Source organism: Phyllostomus discolor, chromosome 4, assembly GCF_004126475.2.
Source record: "Phyllostomus discolor isolate MPI-MPIP mPhyDis1 chromosome 4, mPhyDis1.pri.v3, whole genome shotgun sequence".
In the NCBI taxonomy this organism is placed as follows: domain Eukaryota; kingdom Metazoa; phylum Chordata; class Mammalia; order Chiroptera; family Phyllostomidae; genus Phyllostomus; species Phyllostomus discolor.
In genome coordinates this window covers 193,619,909-193,639,885 of record NC_040906.2, presented here as the reverse complement: position 1 = coordinate 193,639,885, position 19,977 = coordinate 193,619,909, and the positions used below count along the sequence as shown (strand labels likewise).

At 37.5% G+C, this 19,977-nt stretch overlaps 1 protein-coding gene across 4 annotated transcripts in view; it reads right to left on the bottom strand.

Annotated features, from left to right (window-relative positions):
• The window catches only part of UTRN (utrophin), a 504,099-nt gene that overhangs the window by 259,360 nt on the left and 224,762 nt on the right, over positions 1–19,977 (bottom strand). For all 4 annotated transcript variants that reach the window (XM_028510941.2, XM_036024842.1, XM_036024843.1 and 1 more), the window contains 9 exons: positions 19,066–19,245; positions 16,793–16,921; positions 16,315–16,485; positions 13,846–14,007; positions 13,303–13,440; positions 11,668–11,859; positions 10,636–10,808; positions 4,402–4,552; positions 2,452–2,627 (listed from right to left, as the gene is read on the bottom strand). In XM_028510941.2, the coding sequence (XP_028366742.1) occupies positions 2,452–2,627; positions 4,402–4,552; positions 10,636–10,808; positions 11,668–11,859; positions 13,303–13,440; positions 13,846–14,007; positions 16,315–16,485; positions 16,793–16,921; positions 19,066–19,245 (1,472 nt within the window). The remainder of the gene's footprint in view (positions 1–2,451; positions 2,628–4,401; positions 4,553–10,635; positions 10,809–11,667; positions 11,860–13,302; positions 13,441–13,845; positions 14,008–16,314; positions 16,486–16,792; positions 16,922–19,065; positions 19,246–19,977) is intronic.

Below are 19,977 nucleotides of genomic sequence, written 5' to 3'. Positions count from 1 at the left end.
ACAGGCACATCCTTTTCCTTAAGACGACCTGGGAGACACATCATTTTCCATGGTTCTCCACACACACTCATCCACACAGCACAGAAAGGTTCTCCACGCAAACTCATCAGCATGGCACAGAAGATGCTATGTGACCTCAGTTTCCAGTCCTGGCCCTGGTCCCTGGACCTTCTTTGGCGGATCCCTCACCTGGCCATATGGTTCATTCCTCCCACGTAGGCCTGTTCTTCTTTCCCCTAGAAAGCCCACCCTAGGGGGTATTTATGGGAAATTGCTATAAATGCTCCAAAACCCAGTTTCAGGATCCCCCCCACCGTGATGCCTAAACACCACGGCCCATCACCCCGCCTCTGTGACAACACTGTATCTTCCTCACAATGTGTCCTTCAGTCAAAGCATAGCAGGCTTTCCTTGAAGTATTCTCTTCTTCTTAGTCTCTGAGCTCCTTAGTCATGTTCATGTCCCCAGTGCTAAGCCCAAGGCTCAATAAACACGGATCAAATCAGTCAGTCAATCACTGGCAAAATCCAGCACCAATATGCTTGGAGAATCAATCCTATATTAACTTAACGTTATAAGAGCTAGATATTTAGAGTGTACTATGAATACTCGGGGCATATGCCTTTTATAAGCACTGTTTTCTTTAATCCTCACGACACTCCCCTGAGAAGGTATCCCAGTTCTCATTCACAAAGGAAAGACTCAGCCAGAGAGCTCACAGGTTTTCCCAAGTTGGTACGCACAGTACCTGAGACCGTAAGTTAGCACCATCACTGACTCTGTGGAAGGCCTTGGACAAGTACTTAGCCTTACCCTTCTGAGCCTCGGTTTCCAAAGCCGTGCAATGGGCCTAACAGTCCCCTAGAGCAGGGGTGCCCAACCCCAGAGCCTGGTACAGACTGGTACAGACTGGTACCAGTACCGTGGCCTGTTAGGACCTGGACTACACAGCAAGAGGTGAGAGATGGGCTTGAGATTGAACTGGTCCCTGGTGCCAAAAAGGCTGGGGACCGCTGCGATAGAGGGTAGCTGTGGTAGCTAAATAAGGCAGTGTGTGCAAGGTGCCAAACGCTCTCTCCAACACATGCCACATGGCGCTCTCTCAACCAAATCACACCAGCTGTTATTTGCCTCTTACCAAAACTCACACACAATAATAGATGATGCCACTTTATAAAAAGCAGCAAAGGCAAAGAGTCATACCTGAATGTTTCACAACATATTATAATACAGGCACACCTCATTTTAGTGTGCTTTGCTTTACTCTTTCACAGGAATTGCATTTTCATACAAATTGAAGATAAGACCCTCAGCCAGCAAAAAGATTACAACTCAGGAAAGGCTCAGATGATGGTTAGCAATTTTTAGCAACAAAGTATTTTTTAATTAAGGTATGTAATTGGTTTTTATAGACAAAGTGCTATGGCACATTTAATAGACTGCAGTAGAGTATAAACATAACTTTTATATGCACTGGGAAGCAAAAAAATGTGTGGCTTCACTTTAATATGATAAGTGATTTACTGTGGTGGTCTGCAACCGAACCCCCAATGTCTCCAAAGTACGTCTATACTGGACTTGAAAACAGTATTAGAGGGACCTTTAACAAAACAATAGCATACTGCTAAAACAGTGCATCATCTATACACTTAAAACTAGCAGAAACATATATCTGGGACTTTTTAACCCACAACTACCATTAACCCAAAAAATGGCCATTTAAGAGACAAAATGTATTAGGCAAAGCAGAAAGCATCCATTAAATGTTAACCATCTCCAAAAAAAAAACTTCAAATAATTTTGTAATACATAAAATATAGACACTGTTGAGCATTATATTCACAGGTAAACATGTTTGCAACCAGAGACACCCTAATAAAATCGGGGACATTGCAACATAATTTGACATAAAAACAAACAGTATACCATATGTATAGTATATTAGCTAGAAGAGGAACTGTATCGTTTACCAAGCACTGCATGGTATGTGGCACAGCACACCCTTTGACTAGGGACCACCGAGTGAGAGGGATTACAACAGAGAGAGACCCCAAGGCCCAGTCAGGAAACCAGCAAGTGCGAAACCTGACCCTGAGCCAGAGCTTCAGACTGAAGTCCATAGCGTTCTCTCAGCTACTTCTACTTCCTGCCACGTGGTCACCGTAGCAGAATAAGCAGTCAGAAGTAGAAAAGAACAAAAGAACAAGGCATGTTTTACATGGACGACATCTGTGCAGAAAGGGGAGACCGTACGGACAGCCTGAAAATACAGTAAGGGAAAGTGTTCTACAATGCACAACAACATGGACCGGGGAGGTCTTAAATGTCAGTAAAGCTCCTATTGCAATATCAGACAACAAAAGAAATTTGCACTCATCTGATTGTATCTTTCAAAGGCTCTGCCCAAAACACCTCTACCCCTGCGCCCTTAAGTTACGGAGGCAAAATCACCTTGGCCGCCGATCCCTGACTTCTGCAATGATCGCGCTCCAGCGTTGGTTTAAACCTGCCAGCTTGTCTTTTAGGAAGCCTCCATCCGTGGGGGAGAGTTTCTGGACAATCCCGTCCCCAGTTCTGTTGAGTGAGGCCAAACTGGGCTGGTGGCTGCTGAGCCCCTCCTCGAGCTCCTGTAACAGAGGACGGCCTGAGATTAAGTCTCCTGCTAAATCAAGATGCTCTGATGCAGTGGATCCCCCAGGTATGTGACGTCCATTTCAGCGTTAAAGCAACAAAGTCCTGCGAGGCTGCAGTTCATGAGAAAACCATTCAAAAACACTTTCATTACATTTCAGTGAACACACTAAACAAGATCCATTTTGAAATCTAACCCACTCTCATGAATGTCACACAGTGAAACAGGACAGATAAATAACATTAAATAAATAAGAGCTGCTTACAACATTAAAGCATAAGCATCAATCAGGCTTGATTAAATTGCTTGTCTTCTTCTAAATATGTGCTTGAAAGCATCTCTTAAAAAGGAAAACAAACCCATATGCCCTTATGTCCTCCCATATAAAAGTAAACCTCAGTGTGCATTTTCTTTTCTTGGTTTTTTTTAAGATTTTATTTATTTATTTTTAGAGAGGGGAAGGTAGGGAGAAAGGGAGAGAAACATCAATGTATGGTTGCCTCTCTCGAACCCCGTACTGGGGACCTGGCCCACAACCCAGGCACGTGCCCTGACTGGGAATCAAACCTGCGACCCATTGGTACATAGGCCCATGCCCTCACCAGTGAGGGCATCAGTGTGCATTTTCTTGAGACATTGCTTTACTGGTCTGTAAATCCTTAAGCAACAAATTTAAAAAAGAATACTTGAAAGTAAAATTGAAGCATTCATCTATATCTTTAAAAATGTGAAAAATGCTCTAAAATATATAAGAAAAATAACAGCATTTAACTCCTCATGAACCTTCTACATAAAATATATTTTTAAAATTTAATAAAAGAGAAAATATTTTAACAATGGTAAATTTAAATTTTGCTTGCCTTTCACCATTATTTGTAGAAGCCCACTGTTATCAGCAGAACTGATTTTGATACTGTGTTATGTTTTCCAAGACTGAATTAGATTTACATGAGCAGCTGGCATGACACAGCTCAAGAATAATTCACTTTTATGATAATTATCAATAATACAAAGTGGAAATAGGATATCTAAGTGTTTAAACAGAAAACAGAGGTGAGGTATGCTGATTTCTGTCTGCTATAGTACTTGAGTTCAGAATTTTACAAATGTTATTCTAAATACAAAATTTGTAAAATAAAGTTGTTTTCATAATAACCACTAAAGACTATTTTTAATTGAAATTTCATTAAAATCCTAATGTAAAAATGTAAATAACCAGAGGGGAGATCGGGGGAATAATGAGGAGAAAAGGATGAAGGGTTTTCAGGAACAACTATAAAGGACACATGGGCAAAACCCAAAACCAAGGGTTGGGGGAAGGGCAGAAAACTGTATTGAACAACAATAAAATGTAAAAAAATAAATATTTTTTAAAAAACAGAAAAAAAGTAAATAACAATTTTTCTTAAGCCTTTATGACTGGAAACTAGAACTCGAACAAAAATTACAAATTGTCCATATGTGCCTGAAAAATGAATATATTTACCCCCTACTTTCAAAATATATCTTAAATGCCACATACTAAAAAAAAATACACCCCCTTCCTTGGCTGGCATAGCTCAGTGGATTGAACTCGGGCTGCGAACCAAAGCATTGCAGGTTCCATTCCCAGTCAGGCCACATACCTGGGTTGCAGGCCACGGCCCCCAGCAACCGCACATTGATGTTTCTCTTTCTCCCTCCCTTCCCTCTCTAAAAATAAATAAATAAAATCTTTAAAAATACACCCCCTTTTGGCAGATGCGCAGCCTCTGAGGGGAAGCACCCACCTGCTGATGCATCCGTGCTTTCTCTAAGTCCAGGCCACCGTCGGGAGTGGACGACTCAGCCAGCAACTCTTCAGCCTCCATCATCCACTGGGTGAGGTCATTGAGGTCACAGTGGAACTGTCTCCACTCCTCCACAGCCCTGTCAAAATAACTAGAGGACAGCAAATAAAATAAAGTACATTTCCAAACTTCTTAGGACTTTACCTAGAAGCAGCTCTTCTAGGTAAATTCAAATCTCATTTCAACAGAAAGCTCCTAAATCAGTGAATTCACAGCTCACTGCTCTACAGGATTGGTAATGGATTACAGTTAATCATTCCTTTCAGAGAAACATGCTTCATACCAGGAGTGAAATAAATGGCACACACACCACCTGCCCCTCTCTCGCTCCCATACGTGCCTGTGGACATACGTGCATACACTAGGCAGCTTATTTGCTGAAAAAAAAGCCCTGTCCAGCCTAGAAAATCAAGGTTGATTAGCTACAGGCAGTTAACCCACCCAACTTTAACCACCTACATGTTAAATGCCATAAAATGTAAAATATAATTAATTATTCTACCCTCTTATGAAAAACTTTATTTTACTTCCTGAACATTTAGTTCCCAGGTAGAACAAAACCTGAAATGCCAAAGCACTTCAAAATTTCCTTTCCCTCCATTATTCTCTGTGTGATGGGCTGAATTTTGACCCCAAAACTCCTATGAGGAAGTCCTAACTCCAAAAGTGACTGTATTTGGAGACAGGGTCTTCAGGGAGGTGGTTTTAAAAACGAGGTCACAAGGATGGGGCCCTAATCCCTCAGGACCAGAGTCCTCACAAGAAGAGGGAGAGACACCGGAGACATCTTCCTGTCTGAGAGGGCGGAGAGAAAAGGCCACGTGAGGACAGGAAGAAGGTGGCCCTCTGCCAGCCAGGAAGAGAGCCCTCAACACAAACTAACCCTACTGGAACCTTGATCTTGGACTTATGGCCTCCAGAACTGAGAGAAAATAAATGTCTGTTGATTGGGCCCCCCAGGCTGTGGTGTCTGATTACGGCAGCCCTAGCAGACAAACGCACTGGGTGATGACTGCTCCGGAGTGCCCTGTTCACCTGAACACAGTCCGGCAAGGACGTGCCTGCAAAGCCCAGGTGAGGCAATGAGACGAAGGACTACGGAGATGCCTGTTTAAACCCCATGCCTTTAGAAATGAGATAAAGTCAAAGCCCAGTGCTCGTCATATTTAAAATATAAAACAGCATAAGCTTTGTATCTGGATCCTGAAGAATTTGCTTCAGCCTACGTGTTTAAATTAGTGGTGCTGGAAGAGGTTTGGAAGATACCTCTGAGATTTTCATATTAATAAAATCTTTATTTATATAATAAAAAGATATTATTTTGAAAAAGTAATAAAATGATCCCTGATATCGCTAACCCCAAAATAATGTTTTTATTTCTTTCTTCCATGAATCTCATTTTGGAAATTCAGTTAATATTTGTTGAGTACTCACAATGAAGCAAGTCTGTTGGGCATGACAAAATTAAGAGCACTTCAAACAAAACACTATGAGAAAATATTACGACAATCTTTATTACTTTTCGTAAGAATATGCAGTAACTAAATAACAGCCACAAATTTCAACTTTTGAGTTACTGCAATAATAAGTAGAAAGTGTTGATAGAAAGCACCCCCAAAGATCTAAAGACTTTGAGAATATAAGCAGTAACCCTAGGAAAGATCATTATTATTGTGACAGAACCTAAACTAAGCAGTCCAGCTATAGATTAAACAGGAGTTGGAAAAAGAAAGAGCAAGAAATCAATGTTCAGCTAGGATTCACCAGGCCATCACCTCCTCTCTGAATCCGGTCAGCTCTTATGTAATCATGAAGAGCTATGGACTCCCAGTGAGTCAAAGCACTCCAAGCCCCAGCTGTCATCTCAAAGCATTCAAGTTTGCTGTCTCTAATGTTGCAACTGGCACCGATATCTTCCCTCACAAAATCCTCTCACTGCCTGTGTTCCTGGTCTCTGGCAAGGGTCCCATCACCTACCTGGGTCCTCAAGCCAAAGACCTGGGGTCATTTCTACTCCTCCCTCTTCCTTACTCTAACATCCCACCCATCACCACCTTTTATTGATTCAACTACTTAATTCTCATATGTTTTCCTAGTCTCCACTTTCACAGCCATTTCCTAATCAAGTTATCATCATTTGTCAGGCACAGCTGGAAGTCCGAGCTCTCAGTTTTGTCCTCTAGCAATCTATTCTGCAGTCGGCAAACTATTGTTCCCTTGTTACAATAGTGCAATGGCTCCCTACCATCCTCAGAGCAAAAGCCACACCACTTAACATGACACACAAGGCCCTTCTGATACAGTCCCTTTACACCTTCCTGGTTTGTCTCACCGCTATGAGTTCAAGCTCTACTGGACTGTTTTCATTTCCTCAAAAGCATCGCACACTGCCCTGACTGCTGTGGCTCAGGGGCTCCGGCATCACTGTGCAACCCAAGAGGTCACCGGTTCAACTTACAGTCAGGGCACGTGCCTGAGTTTCGGGCCAGGTCCCTGGTTAGGGGAGTGTGTGAGAAGCAGCTGATAGATGTTTTTCTCTCACATCGATGGTTCTCTTCCTCTTTCTCCCTCCCTTCCCCTCTCTCTAAAAATAAATAAAATCTTTAAAAATAAGCAACGCACTCTCCCTTACCTATGACCTTATGCAACATACGCTGCATTCCCTCTCTTCCTTCCCCTGGCTATCTTCACAATTTCCATGTAGCCTTCCCAGATTCCTCAGGGTCCCTAACATGGCCTCCTGCAATGTCCCTGTCACAGCCTATGCAATAAGTGCCTGTTACTTTTTTCTGCCATATACCTTTGGACCCTGAGAAACAGACTTCATCTATTTATTGTATTTATTTAATTCTTAATAACTCCTTGCATGTGGCTACATGTGCCTTACATTCGTCAGCACTCCATGAACATACATCAAATGAATGATGTGTATATAGGGGCACAGTATATATAGGTAGAGGGATGGGTGAAAACTTTTATAGTAATATTGAGTTACAAACACTTTTTAAATGATGGAAAAATAATGACTGATGAAATTGAGAAAGAAAATTACTCCTCATAGAAGATGGAATTCTGCGTAAAAATCAACTGAGACAGTAAAGAAAGCACAGAAAATTTTGATCAAGTTAATATGAAATGAATGAAGGAAACTTTTTTGAACAATATGTGCAAGAGAAGAGAAATCAGGCCACCTGGAGAACACTGTTTAAAAGCTTCCAAGTTTAACATGAGAAGGCTGGACTTTGTTCTCACAGCACTGTTCTCTCCACGGAAGGCGATACAGAGGATAAAACATCTGAGAAGGCATTCTTGGGAGAGAAGACACATAAGCATCCAAGATGAGAAGGGAGAAATCAGTGGCTTAAAGAAAGGGAAGAAATCTGACAGGGAGAAGGGAGTTCCATTATCTAGGATGGCTCTAAAATTAAAATTGCATTTTGGAAAAAATATGAAAGCTAATGCTATGAACCACTGCAAAACAGGCATAAGGGAGATCTCAGAGAAAGAGAATCTATTTTGTTTTCATGGGTTACTGTAGACCAACAAAGCTTGAAAAGTTTATAGGCAAAAAGCACAGAGAAATCCAGTATAGACAAAGGGACTTCATGGTCACCCTGGTACGATTCTGACAATAACTGAAACTGTGGAAACACAGAACCTTTGCCACTGCCTTGATGTTTTATGAAAAGGACAGAATAGAAATGAATGTCTTGCTTGTAAATGCACATAAATAGAGATAGAGAAAAATAAACATTTTAGGATAGGTTCCCAAGATTGGGAGAGAAAAACAAAGCAAAATTAGGAATAAAAATAAGAAAATAATCCATTAATGCACCTAAGTACTGGGACAAATAAAATGAGAGACAACCTTCCAGCAAATGTAATGTAGTAAACAATGAAAAAAAGATAATAAAATAAAAAACATGAGAATGTAAGAGAATTCAGTCATGTTCCTAAAATTTTAAAAATTCACATGGAATAAATTATTTTCTAAAAGGTAACATTTTTGTAATCAAGAAAATGGCATGAATGTCTGCAATCAACATTACAAATCAACAATGTTCTTCAAGTTCTACCCCATTGGCCAGAGGCATATATGCAAATGGGGTAATCAAAAAATGTTATGTGCAAATGACGTGTGAGTATACTGATAAAGGCTAAAGGAATCAATTTTACACACATACACCTGTGCACACACGCAGAGACACAGACACACACACAGGGTCTAGAAGAAAGCGACCATATACCAACTCTACAATAATAAACAACAATAAAAACACAAAACCATCAGGAGTAGTAAGTTCTAGGGAGACAGGGAGACAAACCTCTAAAATGCTTCTACGGACACAGAAATGTACCTAGGTAACAAAGGAAAGACTACATTTCAAATCAATCATTTTTTAACCAACAATTAAAATGACTAAAATTTTACTGCAAGAAAAAACATAGAAAAATAGTAAGAATTTTAAAGTTAGAATAATTAGAGAACATTTACTGTACTGGATGAAAAAGACATAAGAAAAATGTTACGGTATTAGATGAAAATTGATGGTGTCAGAAGACGGACCTAGCAAAATTAAATGAATATGAGATAGGAATGCACTTACAATTATGATCAAGGAAATACTGCTGACAAGGAAGACCTAAATTATTCAACAAAAACTGCTTGATCATTTAAGGAAAATAAAATAAAGTAGAACAGATTAGTGTTTCCTATCCCAGGCTGCAGTATAAAATGAGCTGAGGAGTGTTAAGAAAGTAGAGATGTACCAACCCTACTCTGGATACCGAAGAGCTATTGTATAGATCCACTGACCTGGACCTTAGCACAAAATAAAAATACAGGTGACTTAGTTATTAAATGTAATTTTAAATCAAACAAAATCATTTTAAAGTGTACATAAATATTTAACTAATATCAAAAAGAAAAAGTCATTTGTATGCATATCAACAAAACAAACTCACAAAGGAAAAAGACTCATGAGATACAATTACATAAAATTAAACCTATACATCAAAAAACACCATTTACAAAATTAGACAGCACATGCAAAGTTTGAATAATAAACAATAAATATAAATAGTTAATATCCTAATCTAGAAAAAAGCTTTTGCAAATTAATCAGTAAATAGTAATACCATAATAGAAAAATGAACAAAGAACATGACCTAACAGTCGACAGTAGCAATACTACTGGGGCCAATAAAACACGTTATTGTCATTAAAATCACGGTGATAATCAAAGAAATGAAAATAACATTGCGACGCAATCTATCACTACACAACTGCCAAAGGTCTTTAAAAAGCAGCCAACCGTTCATCTTAACAAGGGGTCAGTGAGAAGGACACTTTCACATACACTGTTAGCAGGGCTGTGATCCTCAAGTTCATAATGCAGCGTAGAGCCTTAAGGTGTTATTATTTTTTAACAATTTAATCTTCACCTAATAATCAGGTTTAGTTAAATAGTAATATGCACAAAGATGTACTTAAAACAAGATTCTCTAAATATACAGAAATGAATTTTAAAATCTATGCAAAGGAATATACCAAAAGGCCAAACAAAAAATAAAAATGATAAAAATATAATACTTAATTTTTGTGTGTATGTCTCTAAAATTTCCCAATGTACTTTCTATGTTAACTTTCCTTGTCTAAGGTACTATACATTGTGCTGTTTCACATCTTACTTGCTTTATTTGCCTTTCCACTACACACCCAGCTCCTGTCAAAAATCTTCCCATTTTCTTTCTACCTATTAATAGGCCTGGTCAAAATCTAGAAATAAAGCGACTCAAAACCACTCTGTTAAACAGAAGGTTATTTTTAACAATGGTTTGTGGTTATATATGGATTCCAATTATCTGTTCCTGTCTCTCACTCACATTAATCATCAAACATGGAGAAAGTGGACATTAATGAAAACGGATGCCTTTTAGCTATTAAAAATTAAAGGTGCTTCCTTTAATTATTAAGATATTATGTTGCAAATGACCTTCTACGTGTAATCTCTTTCTGCTTTCTTTAAGGAACTACACTCATCACAATTTACTAACAGGACCGCCTCCGAAGACATGAAACACAGTCTCACTAATCTTAATGTATATATGCCCTTTGTTGTGGCTCATGAGTCTGTAGGTTTTTTAAATTAAGTATTAACTTAATTTACTTACCCTTTATGATCATTGTACATTCTATTAAGTCTGTCCCATTTTGCATTCAGCTGAGTGAGTGCATCCCGGATTTGAATGGATTCAGGCCCAGAAGCTTCGAGGATAACATCTGGTTGTTTCTCATGAATGACTGCAACCTGCTCGCCGAGTTTGTCCAGCTGGTCTTTGATATTCTGTAATACATTGTCAGACATTTGTAAAACCCAGCAAAATGACAAAAAGAATGAAATCACAGACCAAAAATTTATATTGTATAACACTTATTTGATATATGATATATAACCATTTTGGCTATTCGAAACTGAAAACGTTAAAACATAATAATTCCCTGGATTGGCCAAAGTATGAGGAATGCTACATGATATCCCAATGGTGCGAAAAAGTCTTCACAGACGTTCCAAGTAGCAGTTATGCAGGACAAATAAAAAGCTCCCAAACATTCTTTAAAGGTAATGAAGTGTTTGAATATCTAATAATGCTAATTTAAATGACAGAAATGTGCTATCAATCAAAGCTATCAAATCCATCAGCAATTTCATTGTGACATTACATATAAGTGCCATCAGATTACATTAAAAAGCCTTGATGATAGTGATGAATAATTTTGTGGGCTAACTAAAAACTTCCAGATCCCGAACTAACTTACAATCAACACATGATCCCACACCACAACCATTGGCCAGTGATAAACTGTTGCAGGTGGCATGATCAATGTTGACATTTCACATCAACTGGCAATGAGGTCTATAAGAAAGAAATGTAGTTTCTGCAGGTGTTAGATTAAAAATGTCTCTGACGGTGCAAAGAATTAATAACTGCGCACTAAAAATCCATGCCTACTTTTAAAAAATTAAACTTTTTATAATATTTTCTTGGTGAATACAGGAAAGGTTTATCATTTATACACATTATTAACTCCTTGGCACAAATTTTGAAAGTTATAGATCATCTAAGTAGGCACAATGGCAGAGTCCTTACTTAACTTCTACTACGTTAACTGCAGCTACTCAAACAGCCTGCCTAGAGATCTACCTTCAGAGCATCCTCCTGAAAAGAGAAATCTTCAAACACCGCAGTGCTCAGCTCTGGGGCATTCAGTGAAGACTCGACATCATCCATGGACAGTAAAGCTTTGCCAATTTCAACCATATAATCCGCAGGAAGAGCTGATGATTTGATTCCGGGAGCTAGTTGACCCATTCTCACCTGTTGAACAGGGACTGCCTGTAAAATCATGAATAATGACGATGATGATGATGATGATGATGATGATGAACACTCTTGAAACATCCCCACAACGAATAACAGCAAATTGAAAAAAACACAGGACTATTTGGGGGAGAAGTGCAAAACTCTGATCCAAATTTTTAAAAACTAAGTTTTAATTTTTTATGCTTTTGCCCTGCCTCACAGGGCAACAATCTCTATTAACAATCTCTATTCTGATTTTTGTCTGTAGCCCACTCTTAAACAGAAAGGTTTCACTCTAAAACCTATGCCACCTTAACTCCTTCAGCAAACGGGAAAGTATAACATGTTCCCTTCTGAGTCACGGAGGACACGAGAATATGCTGCAAATCATAAAGTTCTATATAAAACAAAACACTTCAATACCATTATTACTTCACCCATTTTTAAAATCTGACAATTATAGTCAACACTTTCTGGGACACAATGTTAAAAATGTAAATAAGTTAAACATGTATTTATAACAAAGTTTTTTTATAATTCATAAACCGTTTTGATTACAATAACATGCAGATAATCCTATTTATAATCTTAACCTGTGTGAATAATATTAAAGAACATGAACATCCTACATCAGATGAAAGGTACTAACACACTAAATTCAGGCAAAATTAAGCTGAGTGAACTGCTTGTTTTCCCTAATTACAGTACTTTCTGGGCCAACTAGTCCTTAAGGAGTTGAAGTCTTTTGCTTCTAGATGGCTGCAATTTAATAAACGCTGTCTACTACTTGCAAATAGCCAAAGTTCTTCTACTCATGAATTAAAGTAGCTTCTTCATAGTTTCACTACATCCCTATTTGAACTTCTAAAACATGATATTCCTCTGCAAATTCAAAGATGATAGTGAATACATGTTCATTGCGTGAGTGACCTTGAAAACGGTTACAATTCCTAAATGAAATAAAAAATCAAACTAAAAGCGCTGCTGTTAATAATGGCATTTAATCTAGAGGTCTGCATTTATTTGTAACAAGAACAGACCCTGGGGACCACCAGCCCATTTACAGTGCGGCTGGGAATGTGGCCATCGAAAAGGGAGCTGGCACTGAGCCTTTTTTAGAATATAAATCATAGTTTACCAATTTCATATATCTGGTTATTTGTAAACCAGAAACTTTTTTGACCTGTACATAGAAAATATAGATCCGGAGGAAGAAGCCCCTCCCAAAAGAAACAGATCCTTTTTACAGTTCAGCACATTATCAGAAATGACCAATGATAAAGTTTCGTGTTTCTACTTTCTTTGACTCTTGCCCCATCTAGAAATACAAACGTATCCAACAGCACACACTGGAAGAGAGGAGACAGCATTCCAGCCAGTGTGGCGGAGGTGTCCGTGAGTGCTCGCACAGTGGGCAGCACCTGAGTGACGGGGTCGGAGCGCGTCATGCAGGTGGACATGCTCTCGTGAACGTACCTTAGCTTTGTTGTATCTGGTGTGCAAAAGTAACAACTGCAAACGGATCTTTTCTTTTCTATTTTCTTCCATAGGCTGATGTAACATTTCTTCTCCTCTTTGTAAAACTTCCTCAATCTGGGCTCTTTCCTCATCCATCTGAATGTTCAAAAGAAAAAAATTTACTCAAAAGAAAAAGGCATCCGGTCACTCAGCATCAGCTCCCAAGTAGGAGACCTGCCCTACAACCTGTAAGTCAACATATGTTCATCTAAATTATATACAATGGAAATACCATGGTTTTTTTGAGATATTTAATATCTGATGCTAAAACATCTCATAAAGAACGCTAGTTTAGATAGTGTTAAGAGGACACTACTTTTAAGTCAGAAAGTGCTGTGTCTATTTTGGTAAGCATCACATAAATCAACTACACTGCACTCAGAACATCACATTTGAACTGTTCTGTTTGGCAGATATTTGGGTAAGCAACACTGATGTAAAAAGACAATTAACAAAGAAGAAAAATAAGAGCATCGTGATTTTTAAAATTTTGAACCAAACCTTTTCATCTTCATGACTGGATTCCAGGTGTTTTTCTACAACTTTTAACATATTTTCTATGTCATTTTCTAATTTTTCCAAGTCAGAGAGAGGCACCTCAGCTTCAAATGCTTCAGTGGTGACCACACTTTGGTAGGATACTGGCTCCTGGCCAATTAGCAACTGTGGGGGAAAAAAAGTATCCTTTGAAAACATATTCTGAACTTGACCTTCTGTCATTGATCAGAGGAGTGGAGTGTCAAAAGAGGACCTAGCATTTATTTGAACTGACTTTAATTTCACTCATTTATAGCAATGATTTTACCGATTTGAGCTTCTCTGAATTCCCTATTTTCTCCAAACTCTAGCAAGAAATGTGAAGTAACGTGCAAAGCACTGTGACTGCCTTGAAGACTGCGTGGAGGATCCTGAGACCACACATGAGCACCACAGGAATTAGTGTCGTGATCCAAAAGCCATGCCCGCCATGGCCACAGACAAAGAGAAAGGCCACCACCTAGGACAGGTACCTCCCAAAGAAAGCCCTCTAGTTACCTTTCCCCAGTATAATTGCCCCTGGATTTTGACAGCCAAACTCCCAGGAAGTACATATTTCTCAAAGAAGTAATTTCAGGAAAGGCCCACTGACAAAGACTTTATATTCATGTAACTAAACCCAATGTAGCAACTTGAATAAAACTAAATAACGTGCCAGAGAATGATACGCAGTGTTGGCTGAGCATGGGCAAAGTCGCCTCTGACATGATGGTAGTGAAAGTATAAACTGGCCCAGACTTTCTGTAGGAATCTTTGGGAAATCATTTTAACAGTATTTATATACACAACTTTTGCAACAATTTCAAGGAATTCTAAGAATTGATCCGCAGGGTATATTAAAAGATGAGAAAACAGACATGCATAAAAGAATTTTAAAGAAGCAATATTTATAAAAGCACAATAAAAGTAAAAACTAACTTAGAAAATTATAACAATTCACTTAAAATACTTCATAGCCATTAAAAACCATGTCAAAAGGGAATATGCAGACAATACAAATTTATTGACATTTTAATATCCTATACGCATAAGAATGGACACATATGCCCATACATTAACAGAGGTTATTTATGGGGACAATGATAACTCTGTTTCTTTGCACTTCCTCCAGCTCTATCCCTGTGTCTTGTACATTACTCTTATGACAAGAAAAGTCCCCCACAGATCTACTGAAAAAATAAATGAGCGCAGGTCAGAAGATAGGGAGGCAAGGTTAAAGCAAAGGAAGACAAAGGTTAAAGCGAGACATTTGTCTGTTTTCTTTAAATTGTGAATGATCTAAATTTATTCATAAGCTACGAAAGATAGGATGGTTTATTACATCAGATATTTCAAATTAAAGCCAAGTTAGAGGGTATTTTAATTCCTGCAAAAAAAGAGGATCCTTCCTCTTAAATAATTTCAAGACATGACTCTCTAGAGGTATAATTATTTAAATACTCAAAAAATGCCATTCAATGGGCATAGTGGAGATTCTAAAAAAATCTCAGAATTCTATCTCAGGATAGTTTAAATAATCTCCATGTCAGTTGTGTTGTTTTGTTTTGTTATTTTCCCCTAGCAAACTTTCAAAATGTTTTCATCAGAGCAAAACATTAGTTCTGAGCACTAACCACATGCCTGGCCTTGAAATCACTATAATATTGTAAAATATTTCATTCCCTCCCTTCATGAAACAAGAAAAGAAAGAATAAAAAAGATATACTCAAAAAGAGATAAATTATAATATTGAAGCTATTTTTAGAAAAGCTATTACTTATTATCCTCTTAATTAAATTTATAAGTCCCTTTTTCAAATCTGTAAAACAAGGTACCAGCTTTCTACATTAGGCCTAAATTGTGAAATTTCTTGTAACATTTAGAAGTGTCAACACACGCAAAAAACAAATTCACAAGTATACAGTGTACACAAATGCATAAAGTTATGGCTATAAAATGAGTTTAATATGCATGCTTTGGTTGGGAATTAGTTACATTACTTTATAGCCAATTTTAACAATTTCCTGAGACTCTGAAACCTTCTCTCAAGTTGGTTACTTTATTCAGTTTTCATTTCATATTTTTTCTCCTTCATATGCACAACCACAAATAAAAAAATGCTCCATTCAATGAAAAATGTACTTTTAAAAGTTTTTACTTATGTACCACATACTCATCTATAATTTAGATATAAAATTATATGAAAACAGCTTTATATAAAAATATAATTACACCCTGGCTGGTGTGGCTCAGTGCATTGAGTGCCAGCCTGCGAACCAGTCAGTCAGTTCGATTCCCAGTCACGGCACATGCCTGGCTTGCAGGCCAGGTCCCCGGTAGAGGGCGCACAAGAGGCAACCACACACTGATGTTTCTCTCCTCTTTCTCCTGCTTTTCCCCTCTCTCTAAAAACAAATACATAAAATCTTTTAAAATATACATATAATTACTCACTTTGGCACTTTTGATGTGTTCGGACACCTTTTCAAAGTTTCTATTCAGTTCAGCTAGTTTTGGTTCCACAAGCTCCCTGCTTGAGCCTCCGCGAGCACTCATCAAAACAACAGCTTCATCGTGAACACTCTCAACCTGGAGTCTGGCGTCATCCAGCTCAGACAGTAAACGCTAATTTAATTGCAAGAAAACACAAAATTATAACGTGAGAAAAATCAAAACCAAACATGGATGTAATGCTAACTCAGAATTAAATAAATGTCTGGGGTTACTAATAAGAGATTTTTAATACAATGGACTTGCATAATAACTGTTCATGCATTAAGACTTATTCAAGATTTCAGTTTCTCCAAATAAACACTGCTGAATCGCCTGCATGGGAAGAAGGTGGCACAAGGAACGTGGCACATCCTACCAAAGAAGAGACCACGGCCAGACCTTCCATCCCCACAAGTAGTACTGATCCCATGTTTGCTACCTTCACGATTTCTTCCTGTTTACTTGCTGGCTTTTTTTCAATCTCATCCAATAGAGCTTCCGCTTGATAAAGCCAGGTACTTATGTGAGCAACATTTCCATCAAACATTTCCAACTGGTTCTGATGGCTCTAGAAGAGGATTAATAAAATGCTGATATAACCATAATTACATAAAATATTTAAGATGATAACCTTTAGAGAGATTTAAAAAACCTTCAAAGAGCCCATTATCGTGCTGAATTTAAAGGGTTTCTATCTTACTACAAGACTCTTCCCAGGGAATAAATCCTCATTCCTAAGAATGCATGGTTATGGTTAAGCACTTTTTAAAATTTTTTATTTATTGATTTGAGAGCGAGAGAGAGAGAGGAAGGGAGAGAGAGAAAGAAAAACATTAATTTATTGTTCTCCTTATTTATATGTTCATTGGTTGATTCTTATATGTGCCCTGACCAGGGATCAAAGCCTAGATCTTATCATATCAGGAAGATGCTCTAACCAACTGAGCTACCAGGCCAGAGCAAACACTTTTTAAATGTCATTTTTAACAGTAATAATATAAAAGGATGATTAAAATAGAGATTGAATAAGGTTCTACCTGTTTAATAGACTGTAACACCTTAGAGGGTAGGGTGTGTGTCTTTTCACCTCTGTGTCATCAGCACTTAACAGAACACCTGGGTCAGACCTCAGGTGTATTTCCTACAGTAGAATATGAAATTCAATTGAAATAACAAATTCGAACACAAGAGAAAACTAGTTAAGCCAAATAAACTGGGCAAAACCAGTGTCACTAAGGTGAGAATTCAGAACCTGATCAAAAAGAGGAGGGGAGCCTTATGATGAAATTACAGTTTAGAAACTGTATTTTATAGGATAAATGAAACTAGAAAAAAAACTTAGAAGAAACATGTTTAAAAGACAAGGAAACAAATCAGTAACCTATGATATGAACAGTAGTTGAAAAATAAAATGAGAATACAAGACCTGAGAAAAGTTTCGACTATGATCTGCATTTTAAGTGAGAAGAAGTGATAGGCACCAGAGTTATTTACCACAGTAAAGCAGGTGAATCAATATTCTAATAGGACTAGAAAGATATTTCTTGAAAAAAGAATTCAGAAGGTACAGACGAAAAATGAAAAAAGTAAGGGGTATGAAAATGTAAAGCTACTTATAACAAAAACAAATACATTTAACGAACATATTCTATGAGCCAAGAATTTCACAATTGTTATTCAACATTTAACAATTCTGTCAGTATGTTCTTTTATCTGCATATCTAGGAAAATTAAAGCTTAGTGACATCAAGTAATTTACACCCAAGGTCATGCAGATGATGAGTTTTACATGAACTCTGCATTTGAATCTGACAGATCGCAATGTGAGCCCATGACCTCCCATGCCCTACACATTCTGACTGATTTCAATAAACGTTCACACACACAATAATCTATTTTTCTCTGTCCTAGTAATTCTATAAATTTGGGAAAAGTCCTATCTATGGCATGTCAGAACAAAATAATGATTTATAAATGACAACTCCCTCTAAGGGAGTTCTACTGATAATATTCATTGTTAGTGGAAGAAAAACAGAAAACCGCTATAAAAATTAAATGGTCACTACGTCCATGGAGTAATTACCAGTATATTGGTATAACCAAAGAGCAATAACACATAAAACTTAACAATTATCATAACCATCATTATAGAATCTAAAATTGGTCCTTTTATGTATTGCTATATTAGAGCACTACATAGTTCATGTCATATAATAATCACAAAAACTGCATGAGGTAGAAGTGGTAACATGCCCATTTTACGTATGAGAAAACTGAGACTTGGAGAGCATTTGAGTAACTTGACCAAGGTCACCCAACTAGTCAAAATTCTCTGAGGCCACCAGATGCCAGAGCCTGTGCTCTTAACTACTATACTATTATTAGAACATCATAAATATTATATATAGTTTATAATAATACGAAAATTAAATAAGATTAAATCATTAAAATGTAACAAAAGGTACACTGACTAAGATATTAAAGTACACATTTCTATGTGAACTACAAATGATTTATTACCTAACAGAGACATTTTGAACTCTTTCTAGTTATTCTTTTTTTAAAGGAAAAAATAAAACGTGATGAAATGAATTCACGAGCAAAAGATTACTGTGACAGAAAAAGTAGAATTTGAAATTCAAATCAAAACTGTATTCACTTTTAAATCATTAAAGGGGAGAAAACGTCATCATTACTTTTTCAGACACATACCATCAAGGTACTGCACCAGTCCTCGGTCCAGGTGCGGACCCGGCTCCACCCGGCGTTCAGGACGCACAGCCTCTCCTCCAGCGCGGGCTCGCTGCCCTCAATCAGGCTCTGGAGGGCGGCACTGCTCTCTGTGATGGCGTTTAAATCCGCTTTTCTCCTTTCCAGATCCTTCAGAATATTCTAGAAAATAAAAATACCAAGCAAGACCCACTTGATCTTCCACATTATAAAACTTTTTACAACTTTCATTTTTAAAAAAATCTTTCTTCCACATGCTCCCTAGAAAGCTTTTAATTGCCAAAGGCTTACAAAATTCCATAACTTATTAACACGTGAGAGCTTTTAAGTTGCTAATAAAAATTAAAACATTTAATTATGCAAATAGCAAGAAATGTATTAAATTCAGGCATGAAAAAGGTAATTTATTTATTTGAAGTATAAATTCCATGTATTGCATACAACACTAATTATCTTCATCATAACTCCAGATGTAAATAATTAATTTCATTTTCTATAACTAAAGATAGCAAAGCAGAACTATCCCAGAACTCACAACTCTAAAAAACTCATAGTGAATTGATTTCCTTAATTACTGCAGGATACAACTGATGTGTACTATATTTACTTGCAAAGATTACATCCTATAACTAGATGACTTAACATATAATTTGCTGTATAAGATCTACAAACAATGTTTCATCTGAAGGAAATCATAAGAACAGGTACATCTAAGTCTGGTCTCACGACTGTCATAATGAACAAAGGTAGCACTCTACATGGGGTATTGACAACTGGATTCTCACGTTCCTAAGTATGAGTAAGCGAAGTGTAGACAGTTACAGAGAGAATACTGAGTTTCAAAATAAAAACTATAATGTTCTCTCAATGGAAAAGTGACATGTGCCTGTTTAA